General features: G+C 43.4%; 1 protein-coding gene across 1 annotated transcript in view; it reads right to left on the bottom strand.

Moving 5' to 3' along the window:
• Positions 1-19,846, bottom strand: part of adarb2 (adenosine deaminase RNA specific B2 (inactive)) — a 117,986-nt gene that overhangs the window by 7,392 nt on the left and 90,748 nt on the right. The window contains exons 5-8 of the mRNA XM_076291285.1: positions 10,899-11,013; positions 4,579-4,747; positions 2,474-2,625; positions 825-993 (exon numbers count right to left, since the gene is read on the bottom strand). Coding sequence (XP_076147400.1) covers positions 825-993; positions 2,474-2,625; positions 4,579-4,747; positions 10,899-11,013 — 605 coding nt within the window. The remainder of the gene's footprint in view (positions 1-824; positions 994-2,473; positions 2,626-4,578; positions 4,748-10,898; positions 11,014-19,846) is intronic.

The following is a 19,846-nucleotide window of genomic DNA, read 5'->3' as shown; positions in this document are numbered from 1 at the left end:
CTTTTCTTCTACTATTAAAAGTCCTTGTAGAAAACAGAGAAAGGAAGACAGTGAATGAGAGAGTGAGAAAGAGAGTGAGAGAGAAAGGTGGAGAAAAAGAGGCTTATTTAAACAAAGATCATGCAGGCTCATAAAGAGTAATCCTCTAATAAAGATAACCCTTAAATCAATAGATTCCACTCGTGTTCTCGCAGTGCGGAGGCCCGCCGGGGAGCCACAAACCCTCCTCTCCAACAAACGCTGGTCAAATTTGTCTCGGGAATTTAGTCGGAAGCCGCCCCTGCCTTCTGTGCCTCAGGCGCACCACTGGAATTCAAAATGGCATTTCTGGGGAACACACTGTTATTTAACATGATGTTCTACATTCAGATCATTTACGCTTTGAAGATGATCACGTAGAGAATCAAAGTACATGTCTTCAACGTTTTTTATAGTGCCATTTGAATGCTTCAGAAGCAGTCTTTGTTCTTAGGTGTATTCTAACCCTTGAATCAGCAATGCAGATAATACCGTGAACAAACCGTTTCAGATGTAAAGAATAGAGTTCTTTTCAGGTCTGGTAATATTGGTCTCTGGAATATTTCTATTGTTTTACTGTTCAGAAGCCATCAACAGGAAACAGGAAGCTGAGATGTAGGCCTACTGTATGAGCAGGAAGCAGAGCTCCCGTGTGTGTGTGTGTGTGTGTGTGTGTGTGTGTGTGTGTGTGTGTGTGTGTGTGTGTGTGTGTGTGTGTGTGTGTGTGTGTGTGTGTGTGTGTGTGTGTGTGTGTGTGTGTGTGTGTGTGTGTGTGTGTGTGATGGTCATGGTGCCCTGGAGCTGACCTGGTAATCTTGTCAGTGCAGGACATGGTGATGAGCCTCTCCCCCTGCAGCACGCCGTCCCACGTCTGCACGGGCGCCTGCGACCTCACCGGCAGCGTCCCCTCGCCGGCCTCGATCTTGGTCCGCAGGTGCATGTGGAGCCGCTTCATCAGGGGTCGCCCACCGGGCACTGAGGGAGGGGGGGGGACGACGACAACACAGCTGTGACAACACGCCCAACGACGTGCCGAGAATCACAAACAAGGTGCTCTCTGCTACCAGGACACATCACATTACAACACATCAGAGCGCATCTATACACTCCTAAAACGAATGTGTTGAAAACAACACAACTTGCGTTGTTTTTAACATATCTCTGTGTCCAACAACACATTAATTTTAAGAGTGTATGATATCCTATAAGATATATACAGTGCACAGACATGTGCTGTACGCAGCTATTTACCAATGTAGATATGACCAGTTTCCCATCAACCATTTACTGTATGGAAAATGTTTAGTTTAGTGAGGGATCTATGTGCATGGGTGAAAGCTCAAACACCAAAGCCACATTTAAATCGGGAAATTGTTAGCTTAGTGAGGTGAGCTTTGATCTATATAATTATGCAATTGCATAAAAGTCGTGTGTTTAGGAATTCCTTTTGTTTCTGCATGACTCTCTAGGCACTAGCAACGGAGCCCCGTTCTGAGCCTTGCTACGCACTCAAGATGAAGAGGGAATCATTAGAAAGCACTTTGCTCCTGACCAGCCGTGGAGACATGCCACTGCTTCGGCTGTTGCTATGGTTTTCCTAGCCTCAACGAGGGCAAAGTTAAGCTGCAAGTCCTCATCTGAAGTCTCGAACAGAAGCAGAGCGAAAGATATTAGCAAAGTGGTAGAGCATAAGTCATTTTCTAATCTGTAAAAAGCTGACTGGTGAGCATTTAAAAAGGTTTAATGACCAAGAGACTGAAGTTCAAAGCTTTTCCACGACAGTCCTCTTTTCAACTGGCCGTGATTAAGTAGCCCTCGACAGTTTTCACTGAAAAAATACTCCTCACCGTCAATTCAATCATACATCATGATCACTATTGAATAGAATGGTGTCTCTTAAGAAGTTATAAATATGAAAATGTATGTATATCTGTGATAGAGATAGCCCTGGAGATTACATTTTAAACTCTCACATGTCACGTTTTAGGGGGGAAAAACTTGACGTCTAAATGAATACACATTTCTTCAAGCAAGCAAGCATTAAAATGTCATCTGTTGGTTGGAGTTGCTCGGCACAGCTGAAAGGCACATGAAAAGGGACGTCAGAGGTTTTCTGACAGACTCTGACAAAAGCATGGTGGGTGCTTTCAGAAATCCAGGCGCAGAAAAGGATGATCCCTTTAAAAAGCCCTGTTAAGGAGGCAAGTGGATAGAGAGAGGGCAAGAGAGAGAGAGAGAGAGAGAGAGAGAGAGAGAGAGAGAGGTAGAGGAAGGGGGTAAGGAAAGGAAAGAGAGAAAGTAGGGGAGATGGGGGAAGGAAATTGTTGGAGAGGGGTAGAGTGACAGAGAAACAAAACAAGTGGAGATTGAAAGAAAAAAGAAAAAGAGAGTACGAAAGAGGGAGACAGAAAGCCAGTCGAAAGACAAACGCCAGGAAAAGAAAAGAGAAACTCACGCTCACTGCTGCTCTCGTAAGGTGAGTTGATCCTGGCATCCCCGCAGGGTGAGGTGCTGATGTACATGTGGAAGTGGATGTTCTCCTTCAGACGGTACCCAGCCTGCTTGTGCCGCACAAAGATTGACTGTTCCCAGTCTTCTCTCCTTTGGCTAAAGCATCAGGAACCAGCAGGCAAAAGAAGTGAAAATCAGATTAACCGAAAAAAAAACAGGTTTCCTTCTTTTGTTAATCTATGTTTTTTTTTATGTTCACAAAGTTGCAGTATAATGAAGTATAACTTGAATACAATTCTTGAATTAAATCTTGAATTTCCCCTTGGGGATGAATAAAGTATCTATCTATCTATCTATCTATCTATCTATCTATCTATCTATCTATAGATCTATCTATCTATTGTGTAATAGTCACAAAGTTGCAGCCAAAATGCAGCCAGAATTAGCAACCAGGAGTGTCCACCTCCACCTTTCACTGTGTGGGGTATGTGCAGAATAAAGGGCAGGTACTGTAGATTCTGATTTCCTGATTGGTTAATACTACTAGACTGCTGAAAGTTTGGTTGCTATACAGCCCAGGGATGACTAAGATGTTCCCCCAGATAACTATGACAAAATTAGAAGGTACAAAACAGCTACCCTTAGTACTGATAATGATATGTTAGGGATAGAATGTGAAGGTTTAAAACATTAGTCTGTTGGTGACTGTCCTCTTTCTCTGGTCTCTATCTCGCTTTTCCAATTACACACACATGCACATAATATACACACACACACACACACACACACACACACACACGCACGCATGCATGCACACGTTGGTCCCTGATGGTACAGAGGGATAAATGTCTAATAAAAAGTGACATTGAGCAGAGAGGGAGGGGGAAGAAGGTTGACTCCCACTGTTGAGGTGGCATTTTACTGACAAAGTCTTTATTGTAAATCCCATTTCTCGTCCATTGCCCTCTATATTCCCTAAGAATATCATGGTGAATGGAACAGTTGCCATTACACAGAGGACGTCAGTGTGTGCTTACACTGCCTCAAACACCGTGCCCAAGCACGCGACAACTCGAAAATTGTGAATGTGCCATTTGCATTCCGTAGCACGTTCCACTGCTTTTATCTCCCAAACTGCGTGTTGATCATAGCCAGTGGCACAACTCCAGCATCCAAGCAGTCACACAGTGCAAGGGGACGTCCTAGTGAGAAACTCCCTGCTGGCTTTGGAATGAGAGAACAGCCAAATCAGACAATCAGAGGGGAGATTTCCCTTTCTTTATCTGGCAGGCTTCATGTAAGGGGTGTCATGCACAGGTGGAATTTGATTGGGCCATTTCCATCCAGATGTGTCTCTCCCCAACTGGTTTCTCAGATATGTGTGTGTGTGTGTGTGTGTGTGTGTGTATGTTTGCAAGTACCACACTTTTTCAGTGGGTCAGACTGCATCACAACAGAATGTGTGACCTTTTGTATACATTTAGTTGTATACATTTACTTGAATATAATTTTTTTAAGAACATGCTATTTTTATGGAGCTGGCTTTGACTTTAATAAAGCATTACAAGTCCATGGATAGTCAATTATTGGAACACATTAGTTGTATAAACTTCATCATCACCATGACAATGTAAAGACGTTAATTTGCACATAAAAATGGAGGAGAGAGACAACAGGCGAGGTTTAAAGACATTAAGCAGCCTAATTATTGTGATATGATTTACTTTCTCAGAATAAAGAAAACATCTTAGAGCAGTGACTTCAAACCACAGCTAAAGAAAGCTGTGTGTGTAATACCCTTACAAATCTCCAACAACAACTGAAAGGCGAGGCAGTAATGTAAATGGACATGAATTACGAGTATTTCTGGACTATAAGTCGCATCAGTCAAAAAATGCATCATGATCAGGAAAAAAACATATATAAGTCGCACCGGATAAGTCGCATTTAGAAATGTATTTCACAAAATCCAAAACCAAAAACAGACAGAGACTATGTAAGTGGACTATTGAGGCCAAAAAGATTAATGTTAATGAAGACGAAGAAGTAAAGGCAGTCAAGAGGAGGGCCGGAAGGTAGCGGCATGTGCTGAAACTGGCGGTGGTTTACCTGTCATGCAGCTCCAGCTGAGAGTAGAGGAAGCGGATAAGAGCCCGACGGACGATGATTTCTGCGTGGCAGTCGTTGACCACAAGGCCCTGGTCACTGATATACTCCCCATTGATGCATTTAGTGCCAGTGGATAATGCCACCACTTGTGCCTGTCGGAGGTCCAAACCTGTGAAATTTTAAAGAACAGAGAGAGAGAGAGAGAGATTGTCTTACAAGTCTTATAATACAATACAATATGAAGAAATCACTAAAATAAACAAAAGCAACATGAGCAAAAGCAACATAGGCTAAAGAATCTTGAGCCAAGAGGACACCAGCATACAGATTATGTTATAAAAGATAGCGTCATAAAAGACAACCTCAATCGGGCCTTGAATAGCATACCAGCCTCTGTGTTAACCATGAGTGAGGTCAGAGAAAGCAAAGCAAAGCAAATATCAAAATTGAAAGAAAATGTGGCTAGTTTATCATCAGCTTCATTCACCCACCGGCAGCCCACCGTTTCTTTCTTTATAACTGCCTCTCTCTCTTTCTCTCTCATACCAAAAAAAGCCCCATTGCTCTCCATCTTCTCTCTGATACAGGCTTCAGTGTCTTCCCCTACCCCCTGCACCTGCGGGCTAAGTGCAGCATATGAGTCTGTCTGAGCTCAGGTTGGTATTGCGTCCAGGTTCTGACTGGAAGGAGCACAGAGAGCTGGCAATAACAATAATAAAAGCTAATATTGTGTGTTGTGGTAAGTGTGTGTGTGTGTGTGTGTGTGTGTGTGTGTGTGTGTGTGTGTGTGTGTGTGTGTGTGTGTATTTATGTTTGTGTATCGCATTGGTATGTGTGAGTCTTTTTTGTGTTTGGTGTGTGTGTGTGTGTGTGGCTTTGGATGGAGGGTGAAAGCCCCCCCCCCCCCCCCCCATCTCACTCCTGGCAGAAGGATGCAGAGGGACAGCCGAGATGGGACTGATAACGGAGCGCTGTCTACACACCGGGGCCTGATCGATACTCCCAATCAATCCACACATCAGTCCATCAACCAAACAACTGCTGTTTATTGGTTCACCTTCGGCATGGAACCGGCACGTTGCACTGCAGACACGGAGTGCGGAAGTGTGAGCTTTGTGGAACACGGGAGAAAGACAGAAAGACACAGCAATGCTAAAGACTTGGTGGCACCTTGCAAGTGAAATGCTATAGGAAGACTTTATTGTGAAGTATAATCCACCAGGTCTTGAATTTCCCCTGGGGATCAATAAAGTATCTATCTATCTATCTATCTATCTATCTAGGTAATCTGATTACAATTTTCATAATTGTTTTCTGAGATGAACTTTTTTTGATGCAACACAACTCACTTCATTTTGTGTGAAGGTACTGCAATATGAAAAAGAGAGGTTCCTGTGGCTGGCCAAGTATTTACAAGCAAAGGTTGTGCTGTGGCAGATAGAAAATAAATCAATATTGAAAAATAGCATATCAGTAAAATTATGAATTGATGCAAAGTCTGGGTATGACAAAATATTGCAACACCCTCCTCCAAAGTTAGTAATAAAAGTGAGCTATGCTATGTTCAGTCACACTTTCCTCTACAGCTTCCAATGATGTTGGGAAAAAACCCCAGAGAAGAACCGCTTTGTGGCTCTAGTGCTCCAAAATCATCCAGCCAGAAATGCAATGCTGCTGCACTGAAGACTGATGGCTGCTAACTGTGTGGCTTGTCTCTGTGCACGTTCAGCCTTTAACACCCTTTCCTGCCCAATGGAGTCAACATTCATTACCTGAATGTCACAAGGATTCCTTGATTTTTGCAGTCAGGATATGCAGACTGATTGATATAGACTATCTAAAGTACTCAAATGCTGAGTGATTATGAACGATTGTAATTAGGGATTTGCCACAGAGGTGACGATACAATATGATATTATTGCGATTCTTCTTCATTTTACTATACAGCAGATATTGCTCATGGATTTTGCAACACACTGCAATTTTTATTCTCATATATTATATACACTTGGGAACTCTGCAGTCATCTTTGGCGCGGCAAATTTGTTCCCGACTCTGCCTTCCTATCCAATTTCCGCTGTGAATGAAGTAAAGAACAAGGTCTTGTGTCATCTTGTGGGCTTCAGAGGCAATGTTATCAGAGTAGACACATCACCAAAAAATGTAAATCCTAATATCAAATAAATAATAATGCTTTGCACCATAGTATTGCCATAACATAGTGCCAATATAGTGAAAATATCTACTCTAATATCACAATACTACACTATATTGTTTTTTCTCCCACCTTTACTATATCATTACCCATATCTGAAGCATGTGGTTTAATAAGTCATTGGTTTAATGATCAACTAATGAACTGAGGTTTTAACCAAAGGACCCTCTTGGCTCTAAGATGGTTCAGATGGACTCTCTGTGGTAATTTATGCTTAACAGTACCCAAGAGGAGGTCTTCTCCTCTGGGGGAAAACGACAGACTGCAGCCCATCTTTTACCTGCACCCCCCTCCTCCCCTTCAATAGTGATGTTCCACTTAGCGGTTGTTTAGATCAATTTTGCACTAAGAGAAGAAAGGCGTAGAGTGATTTCTGTGCCACTTTGCTCTTTATCACGCCATGAAATTATCACAAATACGAGGCAGAGAAGGAGCAGGAGGGAAGGGAGGAAGGGAAGGGAGAGACCCTCTGGCACAGCAGCTTTTAGTTTAACAATCATCAGCAGCAGAGAGAGAGAGAGAGAGAGAGAGAGAGAGAGAGAGAGAGAGAGAGAGAGAGAGAGAGAGAGAGAGAGAGAGAGAGAGAAAGAAAGGCCTGTGCAGCAGGTAAGCGAGTGCCGCTGGCATTTCTGGATCTGAACATGGTGTTGCACCTCCCTCACCTGCTGGGGAGGTCAGCAAGCTGCCGCGTTACAACATCAAAGCGCACACTGGTAGAGAATTCGCCGCGTGTAGTAAGATAATATCACTCACAAACAAACCAACAGCCACAACTTAGCATTCTTCTCAGTGCACAAATGTAGCTATTTGCTATTCATGATCATAATGGACAAAGTCACATTTTGGTTATGCCATTATTAAACCTGCAAATCACAACTAAATTTTAATCTTAAACAAAACAATACTGAGCAAGGTAACATTTTGTAGCTCCTCTGAGTGGATGAATTTGTACTGGTGACCTGAGCCTCTGTTGAGCCCTGGGCAGTATTTTTCAGAAATGGATCAGTGGACGCATCCCCTCTCCCACCAGCCTGCATTATCCCCAGCTGGTACTTAGGCAACTGGTAATTGGCAGCAAATGGTAATTAATGGTATTTACACTGTGAAGTGTACTTGTGCTGGAGGGGCAGCTTCTCGTGATGGTGAAAGGTTAATCACCATCGTTACACATGCATTTTCCAAATGGGTTTCGCCTAATAAGAAAGCAAACGGAAAAGAAAGCAGATCATCAATTTCTCAACAAAGTCATCCCCTTGTCATAAGAAACCATCAAAATGATGCTTTCGATTCTCCTTGACTAAAGGACGTTAAATAATTTCAAAAGCACTCATTGTCCGTGCAAAAGAACCAATTACTTCAGTCTGTCTCACCGTAAGCTCTAAGCTTTCAAACATCACCTCACAAAATGTCTGGAACAAACGGTGAAAGTCTATTTTTAAGAAATGTTTTTTTTCCTTCATAATTACAAAATTAGCATTAAATCCATTTTCTCCAGTAGCATGAAGGCTCGACAAGGTCAATGTGTGTGGACTCATTTCCATCACATTACAGCCGGGAAAGATTCAGGAGGCGATGTTTCAGAAGTCGCTCTTTCATTGCTAAATGCACAAAAAATTAAATGAGGTCAAAGAGGGGCTCATTGTCAGGATGAGTCAACATTAAAGACTGTTGTCCCTCAAATGGCTCACGTTGGTGGGGAGAGCGAGGTGCCAAATGTGTTACTATAACAGACATGAACTTTAATTATCAGTCACAATGTGGGGGGACATTTGCAATTTTTGCAGTCTGACAGGTAAGACAGCAGACACATAGCTCTATTATACGGATGCACTCTTCAAAAACAGGCGCGTGCCCACAGCACAACCATGATGTTTTACTCTTTTCAAAACTTTTACAAGTTCTGAGAAAAAAAAGGGTTATGTGTAGAAATGATTGCATGTGCAAGTGCTAACTTGAGTCTTGTTGGTACTAATGTTGCTGTGATCTTCACTGTGTAAAAGGGAGCAGGGGACAGGGGGAAATCAACCTTGATATACTAACAAAACCAACAAGACTCCTGAAAATTAATATGTTCTCAGGAGCACACTGTTTCCAGACGACCCAATTCACAGGGGAAGCACAAAAAGAATGTACTGTGTGGGCTAAACCTAATAAAAAATAAAAGATGAAAACCCTGTTATAATCAGTGAAATCCCTCCTGAACCCACTTCCAGTATGAGAATCTCTTCTTTAAATAATCTCCTCTCTCCAAAGACAAAGACACGAGGACAGGAAACTGCTAAGGATTCAGCTCTGCTGTCAGACCACTGATGTTGTGAAGGAAGGAGATTTCCAAATCATCCACACTGCGCTGGGCTTTAAATGGGATTCTTTACACTGAGTCTTATTTACTCCATCACTCTGCCTGATTCACATCCTCTCTATCCTCTTTGCAGATCGCCAACAAATAAAAGACAAGCAATCTTATTCAGGTTAAAACATTCTCCATGGGCTTGGATGTGTGTACGAGAGTGAGTGAAGACAGGGTACGTTTGGGAGGGGAGGGGGGTCCAGTGGTTCAAAGTTGAATCCTCATTAGTATTCTGCCAACGAGGGGCAGAGTCTGAGACATCCAATAGATGTCTCACAACCAAGAACAGAGCCCCTAGTGCTTCTGTCAAGTTTGTGTCTGCTAGCCCCATGCCACAAATACTTGGGCTGCCAGCGTCTGGATCTTTGAAGATAACACACTTATTAATAAACAAACAGACCAATTATTGGGTGGCAGGCAGGGAGTGTGTGTGTGTGTGCGCATGTGTGTGTGTCTTTGTGTGTGTGTGTGTGTGTGTCTGTGTGTGTGTTTAGAAGAAAGAGAGCGAGAGAGAGAGAGAGAGAGAGAGAGAGAGAGAGAGAGAGAGAGAGAGAGAGAGGGATGGGATTAGGGTCAAGGCAACGGTGATCTCACTGAAGTAGAAATTGATGAGCTGCTGGCCCCTCAAAGGGAATCTCGATACTGATACCGCCACTGACCCCCAAACAGTCTGGCAGAGCCCAAGCGAGAGATAACGCGCTCAGCTAAAAATAAACAAATGCTACATTACCAGCGCTAAACACCAGCACCCTGCACTGGCACAACACATCTGCTAGTGGCTCTGTATCACTCTGCTACCGGCACAATTCACTGGGAAGAGGCCAAGAGAACTACAAACATGGATGAGGCTGCCTAATGTTTCTAAAGCATTCTCTTCATGATATGGCATGGCATGGCATGGCATCATTTGTTAATGATCAGTTGCATTCACAATATGGTTTAGGCCCAAAGGTAAAAACACTTATCAGAAGCATTAGTATTATGTAATGAAACATACAGTTACAAGGTTGAAATTCGAGAGTTCAGATGTTTTGTTAAATTTATGTTTAATTTATGTTTGTGTTACATTAGCAATTAAGGATGCATTTCTAAACCAATTTGCCTTATTTTGGCCAAGGTCCACACAGGGCCATAGCTAAAAAGTATAGGCATCAGTCCAAAAACAGATTGCTAACCCATTTTGTGTTAATTACAGTCAATCCAGTATTCTACATTGCCAAACATTACATTTGCATAGACCTGGTTAATTGCACTTAAATACTACAAATTCCAAATAAGTATTGGTAGGTGCAGCTATTTATTAAAATCATTTAATCATTAACTTTGGAACTTGGTAAGTTAGATTGAAAAGTAAGATTTGTTTTATTTAAGAATCACACAGACAAAAGCTTGTTTGCTCAAAAAGGAAAATGTATCAAATCTTGTCCAACTGCCACAACCCAAAAGTAGCACACAGCCAATTAAGGAGCAGTGTGCCCAGTGGCCCATCCTGATATCATGAATATAAGGCTGCAGAGTTCCAGCCTTCACTCTCCTGCTTTCTATCTCTCCCATTGAGGATCCGTTTCAATATTTAATGTCCCAGTGGCTACAATTCTCTCTGGGCACACAGTACAGTACACACTCTCCTCCGCAGGTGTGGCGGGATGCCGTGGAGCTGAGAGCTCTGTATTGCACAGGGGTTGAATAATTCACCACGGTGTATTCCTATTTTTTATAAATAAATAAAGGTGAATGAAAATGTTCTTGCCATACCTCTGGTCATTACGATGCCTGCCAGGGCTTTGTGACGTGCATGCATGGGGGAGGAGCAGCCTGCCAGCTCCCAGTATTTCTCCCTCACCAAGTGGAATATTGCGTCTGCAAAGTCCTGCAAGAAACAATGAAGGTTTCCTTCACTTTTCTCCTCCATGCAAGCAGGTGGGATGTGATTGCTTTCTTGTGAACAAAGAATTTGTTTATTGTTATGATATTCACAGGGATACCGGTTAACATTACAACGTTTGATTCATTCTACTCAAGAGTGGTTTAATGATGTATTTAATGTGTTTAACTACAAATGTACATGAAATTTAGACTAAACTACACACATATGAATACAGATTTAAACATTGTTATGGGGCTTCAAAGAAAGGTCTTAGTTAACACATTAGTGATGTATTATTGACATGTGACACAGTAATTACAGCACATTTACTTCAATGACACACGGGTAAAAGATTTACTAAGTACTGGTCTGTTATGAATAGCTAATGTAGCACAAGACCATCTGCTCTTAAGAAATCTACTCATGTACAGTTCATTTGTTTGCCACTTCTGAACAGCTGAGCGGCTGAGTTTCGGCACCACACACACACACACACACACACACACACACACGCTGCGCTGTGTCACGTCTGCAGTGCTGTGACATTCCTTCTGGCAGCGCTACTAGTGGGGCAGCCCTCGCTAATTCATGTCAAAATGTTTGCCACAGGAAAAATAATTTGATGACAATAAAGCAGCCGACTCGGGCTGGACAGCGAGCATTAGTGTGAAACACTCACGCTAATGAAATGCGGCGATTTGTTTGGTGACATCAGAGAGGCGCGCCATCTGTGCCCGCCGCCGAGTGTGGGCCCACAGTGACTGAGCACATGGCGCCTGGCGGAAAGGCACTGCGGCCAACTTCCCTGCCCCCTCCAATCCCACCCATTCTGACTAACAGATGTTACCAACCTACACATCGGGTCCACTTCATCTCACCAATGCCACTACAATGTCTGTTTTTTTTTTTGTTCCAAGTAATTTATAAGATTAATACCATCTATGCATAAATGTACATAAAATAACTACACAGCACACACACCAACCACCCACTTACATACCCCCCAACCATACACGCATGAACAAACACACACACACACACACACACACAAAGCAGCTGATTGCTCTAGACCGTGATGCCTGCTGACAGCTCTGACGGTTTGCTGGGCTGGCCCCTCGGTGGCCACAACGCTATTGATGGCTCAGGAGACATGGCGCAGCGCTCCATAAAAGCCATTACCAAGCATATTGGTGTTTATGGCCCCGCTGGAGCTGTGTGCGCGGAGCTTGCTGACCGAGCGAGGACGTCCACTGCTCTCGCCCACCAGCGGTGCCGGCGGAGAGGTAAACCCAGAGTGCAGCGATAAAAGAACGCTCCCAGTTTTGCCTGATTGTGTAATCATCCCAACTCCCTCACCCCCCCCCCCCCCACCTGCCCCTCCACAGAGGTGGCGGCATCCCACAATGCCCTTGGGGAGATGGGCACGAGTCGGCGTGTAAATGAAGTTCCATTTGCTTGCAGCATCTGCTGAGTGACTGAAATGATGTGAAAATTGAAAAAGGAACAATGAAAATAAATGTAATGTGATCATTCCATATTATAGCTAACTGAATGTGCTGATGGTCTCAATGCTTCAGCTGTGCACACTGGCTTTATGAATGCAGAAAATTATGAATGGGTGTCACCACTGGACAGACTTGTCCCCAATTGGTCAAAAGATCAGAGCTGGATCGCTGATGTCTCAGGACCTTTTTCCCCAAGGGATTAAAAAAGCTAAACCTTGACTGAATTCTAAGGTCATGTGTTTGCCTTTAATGAATGTAAATTGAAAGGAGTCACACTGACTGAGGCACAGGAACCACGTTAATCAGGAGACCGGTCAAAGACCCTTTCAATTATGCATACTGTTCAAATAATGAACAATCAAGAAAGTGTCCCTCCATTTCCTTTGAACTGGCCTAAGCAACACATTGCTGAAATGTCTCTTCACCTAAATTAACCATAGAAATCAAAGTCACCTCCATAAAAATACTCAAGAGGACTAGAGCTGATATTAGAAATACTGCAGCTATTCAAAATGAAGTGGTGGGTTACCATCTGGTGGCAGACCAGGTTTTTGCATTGTTTCCAAGCCAAGTGTTGTCAATCCTCACTGTTACTAAAGAGTGCACTTGGCCATTCTGCAAGTTTAAAGTAAAACGTATAATGGTGGCACCCTACCTTCTGAAATAAGAATACTGTACATATTGTAACGTCGGTGTATGAGACTGGATGCTAGCGGTTTCCACAATGCACTGCAGCTTTGCAGAACTTTGAGAACTTTGGGGGGATTATTGTGTGTGTTTTTGTCTTTATTTACTGTTTATGGATGTGTTTTAGTGTAGCGTGAATCCCTCTTTAGTTCTGCCTCTTGTGTGACCCTTTTTGTCGGTGTGAGTGTGACCACCCTCTGCGTGTACTGTATGAGTGTTGTTGACTACCCTTGTGTGTGCCATGTATTGTTGTTTGCGTCCCTGCTTCTGACTAAATAAACCAGCTTGATGTGAAGCGGCCTTGCCATTACAATATATTCTTGGAATTCTATTCTCCAAACACTTTTACATCGACTTAGGGAGCTGATACGGGTGTGTGCAAATGAACACACACAAACACACACACACAGAGTGACACAGTGTGAGGGAATGGTTTATTTAAACCACCAGTTGAAGCACTTCAATACCCTTTAAATCCTAACTTATGATGGAGAGAAGGGATGAGCATCCTCTTGGCAGTCTCTCACACTGCATCTCCCTCATCATTTTGTGTTCACTACCTTGTAGAATGTGAGTGTTTATTTACTACAAAACGCTTTTGCTATTTAAAAAAAGTCAATATTCTATCAAAAGCAATTCACTATGTTGACAATCACAAACCATAAGGCAACACCACACCTTGAAAGAGACAGCACAAGATGTCGGCCTGGTTGGGTGTGAGAGTCCAGTCCGTGGGTCTGCATTTAGGAGAGGTGCAGCAGAACCACTGGCACTGGTGACCTTGTGAATGTCTGACAAGGATAAGAGTCTCTACATCACCCCATAAAGCAGGACTATTAGCATTTGAGAAGAGGAGGGAAAATAACCTATTTGAGTCTGGAGTACTTGGAGGTCAGATTCTAACAGAGGTGTGTCCAGATGGGAGGTCTGGGATGGCCCAAGTCATAACATTGTCTACACAATAACACATCATAACACATCATAACATTGTCTACACCTTGTAACATTGGGGAATAAATGGCAGGTAATTGAAAGGTTTATCAATTCCAGATTAAAAATTGATATTTGTGGATACATTGCAGCCTATAGCTGTTTTCTGTGTATGTCAGTTAATCACCCAGTGGCTAGCTTAGCTTTCCTGAACAACCAGTCTGTCTAAGGCATTATCCCATCAGTCATTTGTTAGGTGTTGTGTTGTTTACTAATGCACAGTTATATTATTCCAATATATCTAACTAGAAACCCATGGAAGAATCAGTATAAGTTTGTCTGTTGATTGAAAATGTGTCTTCACTTATTATATAGGCTATATCTTTAATGTTCATCTCACATTTTTAATGCTTTGGTTTAACCTGCTGTGGTAAAACAACAGCAAATGAAACCAAATATATTCACCACCACATTGCTCATGGATCGATTTCAACTCAATAAAAAGAGTAAAACTTGCTTCAGCAAACAAATATCCCTACAAGCCACTGAACTCTTTTTCTTGGGTAATGTGGAATGTCACTGCAAGCTGTGCATTCGTCTCCCCTCAGAAGTCAATATTGTGCCAGGAACACAAATGTCAAGGGGGGAATTTTCTCCACTAACCCCCAGGGCTCGGTGGAGGGACTAGGGGAGAGGTTTTTTTTTAAAACTGCTGTATAATTTTGTGTATAAACTGGAAAACTGTCCAGTAACATGACATTAAGAAGACATTAAATTGAATAGTGGTAATAACCAGTAAATGCACCAAATCGTATGCTGCCAATTTACTTCTAAATAGTACTGAGAAATAATGTACATTTTCAAACATATTAAACAACTGAGCTATGTATTGTGAGGGTACATATTGCATGCATCTCTGTCCTCAAAGTTTAGAAAAAAGAGAAAAATGTCTTGTAATATAAAGCAAGATAACTCCAGACAAGACATGGAGTCTGACTGCCTGGTCATGTATGGCCCACAGCACTACAGCATGGTTTACAGTGCACCTCTATGTGGAATCACACTCTCTGTATAAGGCCATTCAATGCCTGATCGTCAGAGTAATCAATTAGATCCAGTCAAACAGCAGTGAAAAAAAAAAACTAAATTGATATTGATTGTATATTTTTTTGAATTCTGACCTTACTATATGAAGGCATGCGCTAAACATGTAGGACAATGTAGGTGGGCTAAATTGCTATACTGGTTGGCCTCCCTAATACTTTGCTTTGAAAAACCTGCATCCTCTCCAACAAACACACACATACAGTAGACAATTGCATAGACACACAAAACACACGCACACAGTTCAATAACTGGGGGCGAATATATGGAGCAGTGGTGGGGGCGAAAATATGGAGCTATGGAGCAATGGTGTGGTGTTGTGGGAGGGGGGGGGGGTTAATACTGTCTTGCAATTAACTACGCTGCTTATGTGGGGGTGGTACCACATATTTTTCAGCAGGGTCGCCCATTGTGGCACTGGACCCTGCAATCTCCTCTCATGGGAATCCAATCATATGACCACATGTGCAAGGGTCATCATTTTTCCCCTCTCTCCTTTCTAAGCCCTGGCCACCTTATCAGGGCCCCACAGAGTGGCAATGGCCGCATATAAACGGGGCCACGTCAAATATTTCTTCGTGGAGGTATTTAACAATTAATTCTGTACGTTTTAATGGTGTCTTCCTAGACCTATATCATCCTGCCTTAGGCTCCCTACTGCAGACAGGAAGCCTTGTGAAAGTTGATATCCATTCAGTTGACCAAACCTTGCCTTTGGGAACATTTTTTCTTTTATAAAAAGAAAAAAAAAAATCATCTGAGTGTCCAGAGCCCCTGCCGCGCGAGGAGGATTTTTTAAACCCTTGGTGGCTCGCTGTAACCTCTGCTATCAGACTTCCTCTCTCTTTCTGCTGCAGTCTGCCTTGAAATGAAAAACAAAAAAGTGCAAGCGACACGCAGATACTACAGCTCTTATTTGATTGTGCTTCTTTTCTTTGTTTCATGACAGGAAAACAGATCTTGACCGACAATGTCCCTAGAGGATGAACTACAACGCACAGGTTTTCTTTGTCTTCTGAAAAGAAAAGTGTCACCGATGTTGCCTCAAACGATGTCCAACCTTTTCCACCCGGACCCCCTCCTCCCTCCTCGCCCCCCCTCCCTCTCTCTCTCTCTCTCTCTTTCTTCCTTTTTTCTCTGCACAAAGTCCAGATGGCCATGCAGTCTGTGGAACAGATTTCCACCCAGCAATGCTTTTAGCTCCATCAGCAGGGTGTTGTCACTCAGATCAGCCAGGCTGTGCCACAATAATCATAAAATAGCCTTTTTTTCCCTTCACCAGCCACATGTCTGACACCAACCGAAAAACAGAGAGAGAGAGAGAGAGAGAGAGAGAGAGAGAGAGAGAGAGAGAGAGAGAGAAAACCAGTGATGTGTTAGGGGAAAACAAGAAAGTAGGCTGAGCATTCGGTACCTGACCCCAGCCGCTGCCTCTCTCTCCTTCCCCCCACGTTCCCTGGCGTATGCATGAGGGGAGAGCGGCGCCGTGCCACCTGAGCGACCAAGCGTACACCTGACCCCCACAAAACAGCCCAGGCAACTGCACCGCTCCACAAAATCTCCCCGAGAGATGACCTGACCTGGAAGCTATTACACCTGAGGTAATGGCTTACAGAGCGAGGGGGGGAGATGGGGGAGGGGAGAGAGAGAGAGAGAGAGAGAGGGAGAGATGAGTAGAGATGGAGAGAGAGGGAGGCAAGGTGAGAAAATGAGAGAGAGGGAGAGAGAGAGAGAGGTGGGTAGAGACGGTGGTGTGGTGGACTGTGGTGCGTAAAAGACAAACGACCTTGTTTGAACATGGACTCTCTGGCCTACATGGCGGAGATCCTTCCCGCTGCTCCAGCACGTGGATGTGATGTGATGTGCAAACTAGGCCCTGGCTGTTGCAGACGACCACAGTGTCTGTTAGCGCAGAGTAGCCAATGCAAACGGACAGGGATGGCAGGTGACAGCAGCACGCACACGCGCAGGTTCGGAGGGCGCGCTCCGCACTCGCTGACAGCTTACACACCCCATTATGGAGACGCGGATGTGAAATGAACGATGGCGGTGCTTTGTGCAAGCAAGTTTGCACAATGGGATGCTGAGTGCCACAGTTTTCTGACAGCGTTGGCTGATCGTACATAGAGATATGACTGTTACGATCACATCACCACCCGCAAACAAACAAAATAAAAATAAATAAACTCCAGTCGTTGGCACACAGTCCAAGGTCTGCGACAAAATGGCATCTATAGTATATGCACTACTTCTGTGCAGAAATTTGACACTTCTAACAGTAAGTAGTTTTGGGGAAATCAGTTTGTCATCTCCAGTGTATTCTAAAATGTTATCACTTCTGTGCAACAGAAACTTTTTGTTTTGCCAACAGAAGAAAAAGTTTGACTACTGTCATAGAAATGCAGTAACTGTTGAAGCAGCACATGCTTCAGGCTTATTTTAGTTCTCCCTCTCTCTGTTTCTCTCTCTCTAACTCAGAGATATGAGTCTGTGTGTCCTTGTGTACGTGTATTTGTGTAGTGGGAAGCACATTATCTGTCTAACAACAGCCCCCTGGCACCCAACCACAAACAGCTTTAACAAAAGAACTGAATTCAATATAGACAGTGGTAGTAGAACTCAGATCAGGACAGCTGCCGTTCAGAGGCTCTGTCACAGCTCATTTTAAGAACCCGTTCAAAGCATCATTCAATAAATTATCTTTGTGCACCGCTGCTGAATGCTGGTCTCAAAACGAAGCAAGCACCTTTCACAAAGAGTCATTCTAAAATAGTTTCAGTGTTGAAAATATGAGCACAAAATACTAATGCTGATGATTATAGACCCAAAGGAAGGGAAGGTGCTTAAAGGCCATTTCAGTGGCTGTGTGTCAATCCCACCTGATTAACCCCAGTGTCAAGATAAAAAAGTGAGGATAGGAACAAAATAGCTTAATAATGTGATGTGGTGTAAAACACACATCGGCACCTTTATCCATAATGCATCAAAAGGGAGAGAAAAATGACTGCATCAAAGGAATAACATGACCTGCCCTGGAAGGGAGCAGTGGTGAGGTGTGGGGGTGGGGGAGGGGAGGGGGGGGCAGTGGCAACATGAAGAGGAGTGGAAATGAGAGGGCTGGTGATGTGCTTTTAACGAGCGCCACTCGGCTGTGCGGCGGCGTGGCGGGGGATGGGCGGCTACGCCGGCAGTGGCGAGGGCCATTCACACATCACTCATTAATCCGCTCATCAGCCAGGAGGACCCTGCCGCGGAGGAGGCTGAGGTCGCTAATGATGGGCCGCTGGCGCGGACGCACACGCACACTTACACACGCACACACACACACACACTCACACACACACACTCACATCATCGCTTAACCAGCGGCCGTTCTCTAAACGCTGCCCATGCCGCACAGCTTCCACACACGCCTCTGACAACTGCAACAATTATGTGGAGAGATAGATCAGCTGCTATCCTGGGGTCAGGATCTCTTCACAGCAATGTTTTTTTGGCACGTGTCAAAAGGTCATCAACACTTGTATCAATTTAAAAATGTGTCTGGACGATGCCCATGTTGCTAATCACACACAGAACATGCAACATATTCAGCAGAGAGCCTTTTGCTGCAATCAGTGCAGCCATTCTAGTCAGCAGCCAAATATATATATATATATATATATATATATATATATATTTCTAAAACTGATAGTTTCGGTCCTTGACTGTGATTGGCTGAATCACGTTCGATGCCGTTGTAAAATGCAGCATAAACATACACCTTGACCACGTTTCATTCTATATTACTGTGCTACCATAACTTGATACAAAGTTAAAGTAGCTGCGTCTCGACGTTGCTTGGCAACCATTCAGATAGAGGAAATATATTTATTGGCGGAAGAATGATTATCTATGAATAAATCGTTACATTTTTAGTTGCTGTGCCTTCACTTTATGAAACTTTGCCAGGTATTTATAGTAACAGTTTTAGAAAAGCAATAAGCCACTCAAGTCCGTAGATGACGCTTATTCTACAACAGCTAAAGGGGGGTTTAGGCATTCCACTAGCGGGTCGTGCCCCTTAGCTGTTATATATACTGTATATATATTTTTTGGACAAATTTAGTAGATTGGTCCTCTGACTGTCCATTCTGTGATGTGTTTTTACACAGACCTCCTGGCCCTGTCCATGGGAAATAAACACAGGGGATGGACCCAGCCATAACAATCCAGCAAATCAACTCTTCAGGAACTTAACACACATGAGAGGAAGGGCTGCGAGTTGATGGTCTGATAAGCCCAAATATCAACAGCCTTTCTCCAGAGTCATTGATTCTATCTTTACATAAACAAAAATAAATAAATGCTAGCAGAAATTTCAGGCACCCAGTCAGATTTGCAATGGACCCTTTTGCCATTTCCCTCTGTCTGAAAGTAAATTTGGCAATGCATGGTGTCTAATTTATCATTTTACACAGTGATTCCAAAAAGGAGCAGCTTCCACAAACCAAAAGCCAATGTAAACAAAATCCATTGCTGTGGAATCGCTTGAAAAAAGGAAATGGGAAAAAAACCAACCCACACCTCCTGGTAATCTCACACATGCATGGAGGGGCCACTTTCATGTG

Source organism: Alosa pseudoharengus, unplaced genomic scaffold (assembly GCF_046254945.1).
Source record: "Alosa pseudoharengus isolate Yale_2024_CS ecotype anadromous, Long Island Sound unplaced genomic scaffold, YU_APseudo_1.1 YU_APseudo_1.1_scf_18, whole genome shotgun sequence".
Taxonomy (NCBI): Eukaryota; Metazoa; Chordata; class Actinopteri; order Clupeiformes; family Clupeidae; genus Alosa; species Alosa pseudoharengus.
Note: the sequence above shows the minus strand (reverse complement) of the source record. Positions and strands in the feature narration are given on the sequence as shown.